Below are 14,030 nucleotides of genomic sequence, written 5' to 3'. Positions count from 1 at the left end.
AGGTGGAGAAACGGGGGTAGGACAGGCAGCAGCCAGGGAACTGACCTATTCTCCCTGCCCCAGGAGCTGGTGCTGGAACCTGCGCAGAGGCGGGCGCGTCTGGAGGGGCTGCGCTACTCTGCAGCGCTGAAGCAGCGGGCAGCACAGCACTCCACAGCCCTGCTGCACTGGGGGGCTCTGTGGCGCCAGCTCTCCAGCCCCTGCGGGGCCTGGGCGTTGAGGTGGGCCGGGCTTAGGGTGGGGGTCGCTAAGGAGGAGCGGGGCTTGGGAGGGAGGGAGCCAGAGGGAGCCACCTGGAGCCCCAGACTGCCTTTGGGGTGGGGCCAGGGAGGGATGAGGGTGTCTACAGCCTTCTACCCACCCATGACCGGGGGGACATTCTGCAGAGACCCTCCCACCCCCCGCTGGAAACTGTCCAGTGCTGAGACATATTCACGCATGCGTCTGAAGCTGGTGCCCAACCATCATTTCGACCCTCACCTGGAAGCCAGCGCCCTCCGCGACAATCTGGGTGAGGGAGTGTGCTGAGCTGAGTCCGCCCAACTCGATTCTCCCATCTCCCATCCTGCATTGCTCCGGCTGAGTACCCTTGACCCCTTGCAGGTGAGGTTCCCCTGACACCCACCGAAGAGGCCTCGCTGCCTCTGGCAGTGACCAAAGAGGCCAAAGTGAGCACCCCACCCGAGGAGCTGCAGGAGGACCAGCTCGGTGAGGAGGAGCTGGCTGCGCTGGAGACCCTGTGAGTGGGACCCCGGAGAGATTGGACTGGAGTGGAGGGCAAGGGGTCTGCTCCAGCATGTGCGTGCCTCTGTGATGGACTTCTTGAGTGTGTCCTCTTCTGCTCTCTGATTACACTCCCCTGGAGGGACTGTACAAAGCCAGATGGGGGATGGGAGAGTCTCCTAACAGGGCTGAGAGTTGCTCTTTTAACAGCCAGGCACCCGAGGACAGCACCGAGAAACACAAACCAGACCAGGAAGTGTACCCAGGGAGTGGGCAGGGTCTGGGTGAGGGGAGGAGGGGACAAGGGTTGTCGTCCTGGCAAAATATTCAGAAGCCTCGTGGTTGGCAGGTGAGGGACAGGGGCTGGCACCAGTAGGTTTCGGACACTAGGCAGACCCTCCCCATCTCGGGGAGTCACGTGAGTATATACCTCATGACTCAGTGGCACTTGGATGCCCTTTGGGCTTGTGAAGAAGGGGGTTCCAGAGCCTAGAGCCTGAGATGTGTGCTGGTCTTTAGGATGGAGGCAGCAGAACTGGATGAGCAGCGTGAGAAGCTGCTGCTGTCAGCTGAGTGCCAGCTGGTGACAGTTGTGGCAGTGGTCCCAGGGCTGCTGGAAATCACGACACAGAATGTGTACTTCTACGATGGCAGCACTGAGCGTATGGAGACTGAGGAGGGTGCGTCCTGCTGGTGTGGGTTGGGAGGATGGCAGGGAATGGCTGAGGTGTGGGAGGGGCTGGGGTGAGTGACTCCTGTACCTGCTGTTCCTCCCCACAGGCATCGGCTATGATTTCCGGCGCCCACTAGCCCAGTTGCGTGAGGTCCACCTACGGCGTTTCAACCTGCGCCGTTCAGCACTTGAGCTCTTCTTTATCGATCAGGCCAACTACTTCCTCAACTTCCCATGCAAGGTGGGCACGACCCCAGCTTCATCTCCTAGCCAGGCATCCAGGCCCCAGCCCAGCCCCATCCCACCCCACACCCAGGTACGGAACCAGGTGTACTCGTGGCTCCTGCGCCTGCGGCCCCCCTCTCAAGGCTACCTAAGCAGCCGCTCCCCCCAGGAGATGCTGCGTGCCTCAGGCCTTACCCAGGTGAGAGCCCTGAGTGTGAGGGAAGCAAAGTCGGGACCCTGAGTTGGGGGACAGTGATGGATAGCCCAGATGGCTCACATCTTTTCTGCCCCTGTCCCCAGAAATGGGTACAGCGTGAGATATCCAACTTCGAGTATTTGATGCAACTCAACACCATTGCGGGGCGGACCTACAATGACCTGTCTCAGTACCCTGTGGTGAGGGCCCCACTCTGTACCCCTGCCCCTCTAACCTATCAGTCCTTGGTTCCCCCAAGTGTAGGTACCTGCCAGTGGGCCAAGCCCTGAGCTTGGTCCTAGGTAGGTGTGCCAATGAAGACCTGGCCTTTGTTCCCTGCCAACCCCCAGAGGTCCCCAGCCTTACTCCCTTCCCCTCCCCGCCTGGCCTCTGTTCCAGGAAGTCTGTCCTGCTCCCCTGTGACCCCTCTAAGTGGTGCTCTCCCAACCTGTGGGCAGACTCTGTGCCCACCTTCTTGAGGGTAAAGGCAGGGCAGGGTGGGCTGGTAGGCCATCAGGGCTCTCATGCAGCCCCTGCCCGGGTGGGCGGCCAGTTCCCCTGGGTCCTGCAGGACTACGTGTCCCCAACCCTGGACCTCAGCAACCCAGCCGTCTTCCGGGACCTGTCTAAGCCCATCGGTGTGGTGAACCCCAAGCATGCCCAGCTCGTGAGGGAGAAGTGAGCATGTGGGCAGGGCTGGGCTTAGCGGGTAGGGAAAGGCGAGGCGAGGGCTTCTGCTGACATGCCCAACTGTGGCTCCAGGTATGAAAGCTTTGAGGACCCAGCGGGCACCATTGACAAGTTCCACTATGGCACCCACTACTCCAATGCAGCAGGCGTGATGCACTACCTCATCCGTGTGGAGCCCTTCACCTCCCTGCATGTCCAGCTGCAGAGTGGCCGGTGCGGCCCAGGGGCTGGTGGGCAGACGGGGGGCAGATGAGGGGAGGAGGCTGGTCCTCTCCACAACCTGGGCCCACCCCTGGCTCTCTTCTCTGTAACCACAGTGGCTCCCTCCCTGTCCCCATTCTCCCTACCTCACCTTGGCCCTGTGCCCTCCCCCCAGCTTTGACTGCTCTGACCGGCAGTTCCACTCGGTGGCGGCAGCCTGGCAGGCACGCTTGGAGAGCCCCGCCGATGTAAAGGAGCTCATCCCAGAGTTCTTCTACTTTCCTGACTTCTTGGAGAACCAGAACGGTAGGTGTGAGGCACTGGTACTGGGGTGGGCAGTTGTGGGGATGGAGAGCAGATGCTGGAGTAGCCAGGGAGCAGTCGGGATTGACAGGGAGACAGCTGACCCAGTCGTTTGTGCCAGGTTTTGACCTGGGCTGCCTGCAGCTGACCAACGAGAAAGTGGGCGATGTGGTGCTGCCCCCATGGGCCAGCTCTCCTGAGGACTTCATCCAGCAGCACCGCCAGGCTCTGGTGAGGAAGCAACCACAGGAAACAGCGGGCAGCCAGGGCTTTGAAGGCCATGAGGGGTCAGCCATCCCTGCACTAACTGCCCCTTCCCAACTCCCAGGAGTCGGAGTATGTGTCTGCACACCTGCACGAGTGGATCGACCTCATCTTTGGATACAAGCAGCGGGGACCAGCTGCCGAGGAGGCCCTCAATGTCTTTTATTACTGCACCTATGAGGGTGGGCAGAGCACTGGACTCCAGTCGGGGCCAGGACATGATCAGGAGGGGTGGATGCAGAGGGCACTCAGGAAGCCCTGACTGCTCTGCCTGCCTTCCCAGGGGCCGTAGACCTGGACCATGTGACAGATGAACGGGAACGGAAGGCTCTGGAGGGCATTATCAGCAACTTTGGGCAGACTCCCTGTCAGCTGCTGAAGGTAAGGCCAGCTTAGAAGATAGTGACCAGGGATGCTCATGCCATGGTACTCAGCAGCCACTTATCCACAGGAGCCACATCCAACTCGGCTCTCAGCTGAGGAAGCAGCCCTTCGCCTTGCACGCCTGGACACTAACTCACCTAGCATCTTCCAGCACTTGGACCAACTCAAGGCATTCTTCGCAGAGGTGAGAGGAAGACAGGACCTTAACTTTACATTCTGTGAAGTGGGTTTAACTCCACTGTCCTTACCACCCACTTGGGGCAGATGGGAATCCTAAATCAAGGTCAATGATTTCAAGGAACCTTAGAAAATGAGCTAAACATGGGAAGAGTATGGGGGCAGGAGGGTGCCTTCTTCATCAGGGCCAGGATAAAGTGTTGACTCACCTAACAAGATCTGAAAGCCTTGGGGCGATCTGTCCTTGGACCCCTTCCTTTGCCTTCCTAGACAGGAACATTGTTGTTGAATGTTGCCCCCAAGCCTGACTTTTTTTTAGGTTTCCCTCTCTTCCTGCCTTTGGGCTAGGGGGACAAGGAGTAATTGGGTGAGAGGGCCAAGGTTGAGACTAAGCGTGATACTCTGGAAGGATCTTCCAGGTCTGCCCCAGCTTCTCGCCCACTTTCTGAGATGCACTCCTGAAGTCTCGTGCCTGTTTCTTGGAGGGACCTCTGCGTCTGTAACACCTACTCCATGACCCCTGGGGGCTGAGGGTAAAGGAAGAGATGATACTTCAGGGAGCAGAGAATGTAATCTGCTAGTACTTAGGCATAGCTAGGCCTGCCCTTGCCCCTTTAGGTCATCAGTGATGGCGTACCCCTGGTGCTAGCCCTGGTCCCCCACCGGCAGCCCCACTCCTTCATCACCCAGGGCTCCCCAGACCTGTTGGTAAGTGCATTGTGCAGAGCCCTAACTCAGCTCCACTCCCCCTCTGCCTCTGCCCCAAACCCACCTCTGCCCCCTCCTGCCCGCAGGTGACCGTGAGTGCCAATGGGCTGCTGGGCACCCACAGCTGGTTGCCCTATGACCGCAACATAAGCAACTACTTCAGCTTCAGCAAAGACCCCACCATGGGCAGCCACAAGTAGGACAGAGGGCTGTGGTGGGGTGGGCTACAAATTCCCTGCATTCCGAATTATTCCCCTACCTTATCAGAATGTAGGCCAGCTGCAAGGGAAAAGTCTGGCCGGGCTCCATGAGGGCCTGGGTCTCTTCCTTGCGGCCTGGCCTCACCTGCCATCCCCTCACTGGGTCAGGACGCAGCGACTGCTGAGTGGCCCGTGGGCACCAGGCAGTGGTGTGAGTGGACAAGCACTGGCAGTGGCCCCTGATGGAAAGCTGATATTCAGCGGTGGCCACTGGGATGGCAGCCTGAGAGTGACTGCACTGTCCCGTGGCAAGCTGTTGAGCCAGCTCAGCCGCCACCTTGGTATGAACAGCTTTGGAGCTGGGAAGAATGAGGCACGGAGGTGTGGGGCTGGTTCTGAGGCTGCCCAGGGCGGATGTGACTCCTGTTCTGCCTGTACCCTCCCCTTCCCATGCAGATGTAGTAACCTGCCTTGCACTGGACACCTGTGGCATCTACCTCATCTCAGGCTCCCGGGACACCACATGCATGGTGTGGCGGCTCCTGCATCAGGTGTGCCTAGTGGGCAGCTCTGCGAGGCCCCTGTGGCCCAGACCTAGGGTCCATCCGTCCCTCACCAGCCTTCCAGTCCTGCCCTCCTGTCTTTCCCTTCCCTTTGCTACCATGAGCAAGTCAGGGGCTCCGCGACTCTCCAGCTCTCTAGGCTTGGACAAAGCCTTCGTTTCCTGAGCCTCAGGAGCCAGTCCTAAGCCAACCCTGGTATCCCACAGGGTGGTCTGTCAGTAGGGCTGGCACCAAAGCCTGTGCAGGTCCTGTATGGACATGGGGCTGCTGTGAGCTGTGTGGCCATCAGCACTGAACTTGACATGGCTGTGTCTGGATCTGAGGTGTGTGTATGCATGTGCCCTGGGGAGGGTGAGTTTGCTGGGCAATCCCCCTGGAGCCCAGAGACTCCTGCTCAGGACCCTAAGTTGCCTTCCTGCAGGATGGAACTGTGATCATACATACTGTACGCCGTGGCCAGCTTGTGGCAGCATTACAGCCTCCAGGTGCCACATTCTCTGGACCTGTTTCTTACCTGGCACTGGGGTCTGAAGGCCAGATTGTGGTACAGAGCTCAGCGTGGGAACGTCCTGGGGCCCAGGTATGGGGAAGGAGTACCCAGCAACAACGGAGGGGCAGCTGGGATCCTGTTCTTGCTGACACTCCCTGCTTCCTCCAGGTCACCTACTCCTTGCACCTATATTCGGTCAATGGGAAGTTGCGGGCTTCACTGCCCCTGTCAGAGCAGCCTACAGCCCTGACGGTGGCAGAGGACTTTGTGTTGCTGGGCACTGCACAATGCGCCCTGCACATCCTCCAGTTAAACACGTAAGCCCCACCATTTATAGGTTCATGGCCCCTGAAGGAGATAGTCACTGGTGTAGGCAGGATAAAGGAAGGATCCCCCTAAGAACCCACACACCATACATGTTTGTGGGTACATACTTCAAGGTTTGTTACCTGTCCCCTCATCCTCCTATGGGGAGATCTTGCCCTGGGCCTCCCATTAGCCACAGTTGTAGGAGATTTCTTTGTGTATCAGAGTTTCATTTAGCCATCCTTAAAATGAGGACAGAGAGGGTATATGGGATAAGGGACATCTCTGCTGGTCGCAAAGCCCCCTTGCAGTTGCAAGTTGGTGTATATCCCTTCTCCCTTCCAGACTGCTCCCGGCCGCGCCTCCCCTGACCATGAAGGTGGCTATCCGCAGCGTGGCCGTGACCAAGCAGCGCAGCCACGTGCTAGTGGGCCTGGAGGACGGCAAGCTCATCGTGGTGGGCGCGGGGCAGCCCTCGGAGGTGAGGATAGAGGCGGCAGTGTGTGGGAGCTCTCGAACGGGGCGGGGCGGGGCGCGGCGCGGCGGCCCCAGTTGACCCTGCCCAACCCTTACGCCCACCAGGTGCGCAGTAGCCAGTTCGCGCGGAAGCTGTGGCGGTCCTCCCGGCGCATCTCCCAAGTGTCCTCGGGAGAGACGGAATACAACCCTACCGAGGCGCGCTGAGCCCGACCCTTCCGGCTGCTCGGGTCCTGCACCCAGGGGGCTTGCCCTGGGAGGCTCCGCCCAGAAGGCGGGAACGCCCCGGGGTGGGCCGCCCAGGGGGGGTAGGCGGGGCCCACCCCTGCCCAGCTCAGGGATTGGTGGGAGATGTCACTCCCTTAGGGATTGGCGGGCGGAAGTCCCGCCCCTCGCCGGCTGAGGGGCCTCGGCTAAGAGCCCGCGCTGGCGTCTGCGGCCGCAGCGGCACTGTTTGCACACTCTGGGGCGGGGTTCCCCAGCTTCCAAGTCCCCGTTTCGTCAGAGCACGAGGGCCGCCTGTGGCCTTAATTCCTAACGGCGGCCCCGGTTCTCCCTTCTCGGCAATAAACCTGGCCTAGTTTTGTAGCTGCTCCGTCTCCGAGTGTGCGTGCGCGCGCGGCGTCTCGGCCCGCCGTGGCCACCGTCCCAGGGTCGCGGTCTGAGTCTGGTCAGGCTGGCGTTCCCCTGGCCCGTAACCCTCTCTGGGCCCATTGGCCCCCTCTGCGTGGCCGCCGCTGAACTAGGACCTCAGTTTCCCTGGCTGTGTAGTCCCTGCCCCACATCTCTCCCCGGCTCGTGCTTTCCCCACATTCTCAGTCCTTCAACGGGTCGCAGACACGCCATTCGTGCACCGCCCCAACCCGGCCAGGCGCCCCACGCCAACGAGTGTCTGCATTCCCTCGCTTGGCAGGGCGACACCGCCCGAGGCCACGCCCCTCTAGCGCGACTCTTCCCCCTCATTGTCCTGCCCACTTCTTGGGCCGGCCGGTGGCGCCGCTGTGGTCTCAGGAGTGTCCTTTCTTGATCAGCTACCTTGGTGGGTTCAGCAAGAGCATGGGGATGTGGGCCCAGAGGTCCCCTAGTTGATCCAGAAATTCAGAGAGCGCCTGAAACCCAAGAAACAGGGCCACTCAGTCTTATTGGATCCTATAGGGCTGAATTTGCTGGGACCCACTTCCTGAGGTTTGGGGAAGAGACGCCCCTCACCTAGACTGAGGAGAGAGCTTGCCTAGAGAAGGAATGGAAGAGTTGGAGACCCCAACTCCCCAAACTGTCTTCCATCCTGAGCTGTACTTGACCCTCTTTGGCGAGCTGGGACCAGCTCTGTCACCTCCACCCCATCTGACACAGGAGGAAACTGCTCCAGCCCTAGAGCGAATCAGGTTGGAGTGAGCAAAGGGGGACGGACTACCCTAAGGGACTACCAACCTCAGGCCTGGAGAATTTCCCATATTCCTCCTGCACACAGCCCTTTCTGGACTGAGAGAAGCAGCTCCCAGCTCCCCTACCTCAGCGCTGCCCAAAAGTCTCCCAACTTTTTCTCCAAGAAATAGTCCCAGGGAGGGTAACCCACTGACAGCCATGCTTCAACAACTCTAGCCACAGCAAAGGCCTGGCCTATGTGGGTAAGCATCCCTTGATCTAGACAGTGGGTATCAGGTGGGCTGAGAGTGGATAGGTCACACCCAAGTCCAGTCACAGGTTCTGGAGTCTCTGCCCCGGGTGCCCTGACTGCACCAGATCAGGACAAGTTGCTTCCAGGCAGAAGAAAGCAACAATGTTTAACTTCCTTTCCAGTTCAGCTTTATTTTGCAAAAATTTACAAGACCTCCTTTGCATGGAAATGCTTGTAGGGACCACATGAATCAATGTGCCCTCACGGTCCAGACTTGGTGGCAGAGACAGGACACAAGTGCCATGGTAGACAGTGCCATGGTCTCTCTTCCTGTGCCCTGGATAATTGAATAAAAAATCGGATTTAGTGCCATGGTAGACAGAGGTGCAAATGGACCCAAAAAAGGAAGAGATCAAGGAAGGCTTCCCAGAGTAGAAGAGTCTTGTCAATACGTATGTCAGATGGAGAAGGGAGATCGGCAAGAGCAGAAGTCTGCAAGGTTATGAGAAGAGGGTGCATCTAGGAAGGACAAGGTGTCCAGAGTGGTAAGCAAAGGGATAGCTATAGATGAGGATGGAAAAATAGGCCAGACAGTTCCTGATGCCATGTTATAAGCTTTTGACTCTACATAGCAGGAACTATTGGCTTCAAACCTTTTTGACAACAAAGTTTAGGTGAGGCTACCCAGGGACCCCAGACTTGGTTCCTTGCTCTTAACCTGATCTATCTTTTCTTCCACAGATAAGATCCTGAGGAGGCAGGAGAGACAGAGAAGGAGTATGGGTAGGGGGAGGGGGAGCCCTGGCTTCCAATACCTCCTTCGCTTGCCTCCTGGAGCTTCCAGGGGTCTCAGGCAGCATCATCTGTCTACCATACCCTCCTGGCCACTGTGGTCCTCGGTCTGCTTGGCTACATGGCCTTCAAGTGGTAGGTGGTCTGGGCACTGCCCTGTGGCACCCCCTTCCCTTTCTGGACTCCAGCCAATTCCGTCTTGAAGGTGGGAGTAGGTTGGCAGATCCCTTGTTCCCCACAGCTGGCACTCACATAAGCAAAGACATCAGCTGGCCAAAGCTTTAACTGCAGAGCTGGGAGGGCTCAACAATGACCAGATGCATGGGGATAGCAGTGTCTTCCTGGACTCTCCTAGCAGTCTGGAGCCCTGTGCCTCCAGCCAGGGTGAGCCCCCTTCCCAGTCCTTCGTAGTAGAAATGCCTCACCACCTAGCCCTTGTGTGATCCTCATATCTCCTGCCCAAGGACCACATCCTGAGCTTGGCTGTCGACTTTACCATCATCTTCCTCGGTGGCACCAGGATAAAGTGGAGCAGCTGAGGAGTGTCAGATGAACCTGACAAGGGCTGGTGGGGACTGGCAGGCCATCTGGGCTACTGGGCTGAGGCTGTAGAGACCACGGCCCAGGGCCAGGTGCAAGCCTACACAGCTGAGGGACTGGGCTATCCAAGAAGGCAGTGGTGCCACCCTCAAGGTGCTACAGAATCCCCTGGTTGCCAACGGCTGTGAAGATGTGGTCCAGGTCCTGGGCCTCCCAGCTGAGGGCTGCTCTGTGGTGTGACTGCTGCCCCCGTAGCCTACCCTGGTGCTCCCCTACCTCTGTCTCATATACCTTCCCCTTCGTGGGCTTCCTGGGATTGCTGGCCTCAGCCTGCTCTGTTCTGGGGAAGAACACCGAAAATCCAGCCACCATTCACTTCCCCTCACCCACCCATCCCCTCCAGAAGAGGGCAGTGAGGAGTGGGGAGTGGGCAGTGAGGAGTGGTCCTACCCTTTGGATCCCTACTCCACTTCCCCTTATTAAGCCTCAGCTGGATTTGCTACTTTTGTATCCCGTATTAAAGGTGATTTGGCTCTATCTGGCTTCTTGGGCCTATGAGACAGTTGTGTGGGTGGCTATGAGGCAGGGGCCCAGAAAAGGGCCAGGGGTCCCTAGGCTGTGGGAGGGCCCTCTCCAAGCAGCACCTGGGATGGCAGGCAGTGTGCTCCTATAGAAGATGCATGGGCTCTGGAGGCACAGATCAGAGTTCATATCCTGAGTCTGCCATTTGCTGGCTGTACCATGTTTGGAAGGTATTTTACCTTGCTGATTATTTTACCTTGGCTATTTTATCAGCTTCCTTAGCTAGAGAACAGTAAGTTTAAGTGAAACATACAGTAGTTTCCCCCACATCTAAGACTCCCAGGTTGGTGCTGAGGGACCCTGGGTTTGACTTCATTTTCCTGACTTGTTCTGTGAGCACCATCAAGGGGAGGCTAGAGGCCTATTCCTCTAAACAGGAGGGAAGAAGCAGGCTGATCCTGGACCAAGGGCCTCAGCTCACCTCTAAATGAGAAAAAAGAAAGGGCTTGCCTTAGAAGGAGTTCCAAATGTGCTTTCACATCTGCTCATGTGGTTTCTACACACACCAAGGCAAGGTGGGTGTCCTAAGCAGCTCAGGACAGGGCAGGTGCAGCCAAGTTACCTGTACTCCATGCATATACCCACCCCAAAGGGAGAGGCAGGTAGGATGGCACAGTAAGTGACTTTTGAAGGTGCTATAAAAGACAAGCCCTGCCTAGGAAGGAACAATGGCTACTATCCTGGCAGCTCCCAGCATAAGGCGGCTTCAGAGGCACAGCCGTCCAAACTCACTCTGAAGACACGGGTTCCAGTCATGATCTAGTGGGGCCCAAGGTAGATCCTGTACCTTTGCTGAAATGAGATGCAACTGGGATTGGCTACTCTGTGAGTGCCAAGCTCATCAGACTGCTGCTATTGCTACCTTCAGAAGTAGTTGATGAGGCCTGCTTAACACTGTAAATCTTTCCCTTAAACAAAGGAAAAGCAGGAAGTTTGTAGCCACCTTCCTCCTCAGATGACCTTAGAGCAGTAACCCTGAAGGATCAGGAAAGAGAGCAGGGAAGATATGCATCAGTTGCTGGAGACATCATAACCTAGAGCCTTGGGTCAAAACCATGCATTGGATTTATTTGCGAGCAGCAGCACATATGGCTGCACCCCTGCACTGCAACCCGTTGAAAAGAGAAATGCCCCCTTTCGACAAGCTGAAACACATTAACTAAAATATTCTCTGTAATAGACATAACTCTAAGATGTTGAGAGGGTTGAGCAAATTATGATCTGTGCATGTGATATAATAATGTGCTTTAGGCTGGGCGTGGTGGCTTATGCCTGTAGTCCCAACACTTTGAGTGGATCACCTGAGGTCAGGAGTTCAAGACCAGCCTGACCAACATGGTGAAACCCTGTCTCTACTAAAAATACAAAATTAGCCAGGCATGGTGGTGTATGCCTGTAGTCCCAGCTACTCGGGAGGCTGAGGCAGGAGAATTGCTTGAACCCGGGAGGCAGAGGTTGCAGTGAGCCGAGATCACGCCACTGCACTCCAGTGCAGGGGCAAGAGTGAAACTCCATCTCAGAAAAAATAATAATATGCTTTAAATAGTTTTGAAGGCTGCAGTATGAGAAACAATTCTGGATATTTGCTAAATAGCATGTCTAAGTTTAAAATAGGAATTTCGCCCTTCTTTTAACAATTCCCTTAATACTAGGATATTAGAAGAGTTACTGAACCCCTCTGACACTTAGTTTCCTCATCCTAGTGCCGATTCCTGTGCCTCAGGACTGTGAGCACAACCTGAGCTCTAAGTGCTCAGCACAATGCCTAGTGGGCAGTGAGTGCTCTAATTGCTACTCACCCTGCAAAAGATTTGGCAGGCCACAACCTGACTTCACCTCCTCCACCAGAACACTGCTGCAGCGGGCAGAATAACCATGGTGAGAAACAGGTGGGACCAACCTCTTTGCAAAAGTGGGCCCCAGTCTGGCCTGAAGCCCTCAGCCTTCCTCGCTGCCTAGATAACTAATCCAACAAGTGAGGGAGAGGTCTCCCACCAAGCCCTGCCATCCCGGAAATGTTCACTACCATCATAACATAAATGTGCACTGTACCTCTTTTGTAGGGGTCCTATCCTGTCCTCTAGTGTCCAAGCCCAGTGTTAGGGGGCACATTGCAAAGCTGGGGAAAACATCATATGAGCATTTCAAACTAGGTGTCCAACACTTTGGTAGGCTAAAGCAAAAGGACTGCTTGAGGCCAGGAAGTCAAGACCATCCTGGGTAACATAGCAAGACTCTGTGTCTTCTACAAAAAAATTTAAACCATATTACCTAGTAGTCCCAGCTACTCCAGAGGCTGAGGCAAGAGGCTCGCTTGAGCCCAGGAGTTCAGGGATGCAGATGATTGCACCACTTCACTCCAGCCTGGGCAACAGAGTGAGATCCTATCTCCAAAAAAAAAAAGCATTCCAGTGGGCTCAGAAAAATCAAGTCCATGGAGGGAAAAGATTCAATGCTTCTCTCCAGGCAGGACAAAGTATCAAGGGAGAAGACAAATTTGCCTTTCTCTTGACTGATCTATTAACCAAAATAAAGAAGTCTAGTGCCAAAGAGGCCCTAGATTCTACTTCTTTTGCTCTGGAATGCATGTGCAAATTGACCCAATGCCTGAGCACAGCCATAGGATCCCAAGCCTACAAGTGTCAGTCACCTTGCAAATGTCTGTCTCAGTCATAGTAGGATCTATGGGGAATGAACAAATCCTGTAATAAAATCCAATCACAGGGTTTAACCTTGGACTTCACACACCTAAGGCCATGATCTCTCCATTCTCCAGTGATATCATTACACACAAATATGCTCGATTAACTTTTAGGGAACACACATGCCAAGTTCTTTAATTGATTTTATTTTTTTACATAAAAAGTTCAGTAAAAATTGGATAAAGTAAAGTGATTTTAAGCAGTAAATCAATCTTATCAACATAGCACAAGGCTGGCCGAAACCACAAGGCAGCCTGCTTCGGAATATTTACATGATAACAAATTAAACCTTGTAGGAGAACTTAAACTGTCCTTACAAAGTCTTCCTGTGATCCTAGCATGTAGAGGCTAAAAGCAAAACGAAAACCAAACAAAAACCAGAAAAAAACAAATTATTTTCAATATATTCACATATACATTAAAATATAATACAGATCATCAGGGTAAAGGGTTGTGGGTGGGGATGCGCATGGGTCTGTGCGCTGACAGCACCGCCAAGGAGGAGACCCAGGTTTAAGAGTGGAGTCAGGTCTGGCCAGGGTCTTTTCTAAGCCCTTACACCTCTGATGGCTTCTAATAACATGCCAACAGCTCACAACTAGGAAATCACTTGTATATGGAGTTCATTTTTGTGGCCTTCGGTTGACATCTGCACGGTTGAATTTCCCAGGGTGATGTGTCATCAGTAGCACAATGCTGACAGGGGTGGGGCAGAAAGGCCCACAGGACTTCCTCTCCCTAGAGTCTGTCTTACCTGACCACCCATCCTCCCGCCCTGGCCCAATAGTCACTCTAATTCAGTGTCCTCTTTGGGTTTGTAAACAGCCCCAAACTTCTGCATGTACTTCTTAATGTACTCCTTGGTTTTGTGTTTCACATTCTCATTGCATTCCAGGTCCTCAGGATTCTTACAGTACTTCAGCTCCTTATTCATAACACCATGAGTCAGCTGTCCAGGGCACAGGAAGAGAGAACACAGCCACCGATCAGAGTAGAAATGATTTGATGGGGAGGCCAGGGGTGGTTATCCAGCCTGCTGCTTCAGGGCCCTTCTCACCAAGACTGGAAGTTCCTAAGGGGGTTGATGTTGGGGCAGGCTGGTGCTAGGATCACCAGAAAGGACAAGCTCAGCTCTGAAAGTTTCTTAAAAAACTATTCCTCTGGCCGGGCGCGGTGGCTCAAGCCTGTAATCCCAGCACTTTGGGAGGCCGAGGCG

At 55.4% G+C, this 14,030-nt stretch overlaps 2 protein-coding genes across 11 annotated transcripts in view; one reads left to right on the top strand and one right to left on the bottom strand.

Moving 5' to 3' along the window:
• NBEAL2 (neurobeachin like 2) overlaps nt 1–7,171 on the top strand; it is a 30,286-nt gene extending 23,115 nt beyond the window's left edge. For 4 of the 7 annotated variants that reach the window (XM_032297973.1, XM_032297971.1, XM_032297972.1 and 1 more), the window contains 22 exons: nt 64–221; nt 387–511; nt 604–739; nt 1,243–1,403; nt 1,504–1,820; nt 1,922–2,017; nt 2,371–2,495; nt 2,580–2,720; nt 2,884–3,014; nt 3,133–3,242; nt 3,340–3,457; nt 3,559–3,656; nt 3,727–3,843; nt 4,455–4,544; nt 4,631–4,740; nt 4,913–5,085; nt 5,201–5,295; nt 5,514–5,630; nt 5,729–5,887; nt 5,966–6,114; nt 6,449–6,584; nt 6,686–7,171. In XM_032297973.1, the coding sequence (XP_032153864.1) occupies nt 64–221; nt 387–511; nt 604–739; nt 1,243–1,403; nt 1,504–1,820; nt 1,922–2,017; nt 2,371–2,495; nt 2,580–2,720; nt 2,884–3,014; nt 3,133–3,242; nt 3,340–3,457; nt 3,559–3,656; nt 3,727–3,843; nt 4,455–4,544; nt 4,631–4,740; nt 4,913–5,085; nt 5,201–5,295; nt 5,514–5,630; nt 5,729–5,887; nt 5,966–6,114; nt 6,449–6,584; nt 6,686–6,787 (2,964 nt within the window). In that variant the 3' untranslated portion in view covers nt 6,788–7,171. The other 3 variants (XR_004275055.1, XM_032297977.1, XM_032297976.1) reach the window with 3 other exon arrangements.
• A 5,768-nt stretch (nt 7,172–12,939) lies between these two features.
• Nucleotides 12,940–14,030, bottom strand: part of SETD2 (SET domain containing 2, histone lysine methyltransferase) — a 151,530-nt gene continuing 150,439 nt past the window's right edge. For all 4 annotated transcript variants that reach the window (XR_004275052.1, XR_004275051.1, XM_032297964.1 and 1 more), the window contains one exon: nt 12,940–13,763. Coding sequence is in view for 2 of the 4 variants with exons in the window: in XM_032297964.1 (XP_032153855.1) it covers nt 13,602–13,763 (162 nt within the window). In the remaining 2 variants the exon portion in view is untranslated. The remainder of the gene's footprint in view (nt 13,764–14,030) is intronic.

The sequence above is a fragment of the Sapajus apella genome, unplaced genomic scaffold, assembly GCF_009761245.1.
Source record: "Sapajus apella isolate SASKATOON/1434 unplaced genomic scaffold, GSC_monkey_1.0 scaffold38, whole genome shotgun sequence".
In the NCBI taxonomy this organism is placed as follows: domain Eukaryota; kingdom Metazoa; phylum Chordata; class Mammalia; order Primates; family Cebidae; genus Sapajus; species Sapajus apella.
Note: the sequence above shows the minus strand (reverse complement) of the source record. Positions and strands in the feature narration are given on the sequence as shown.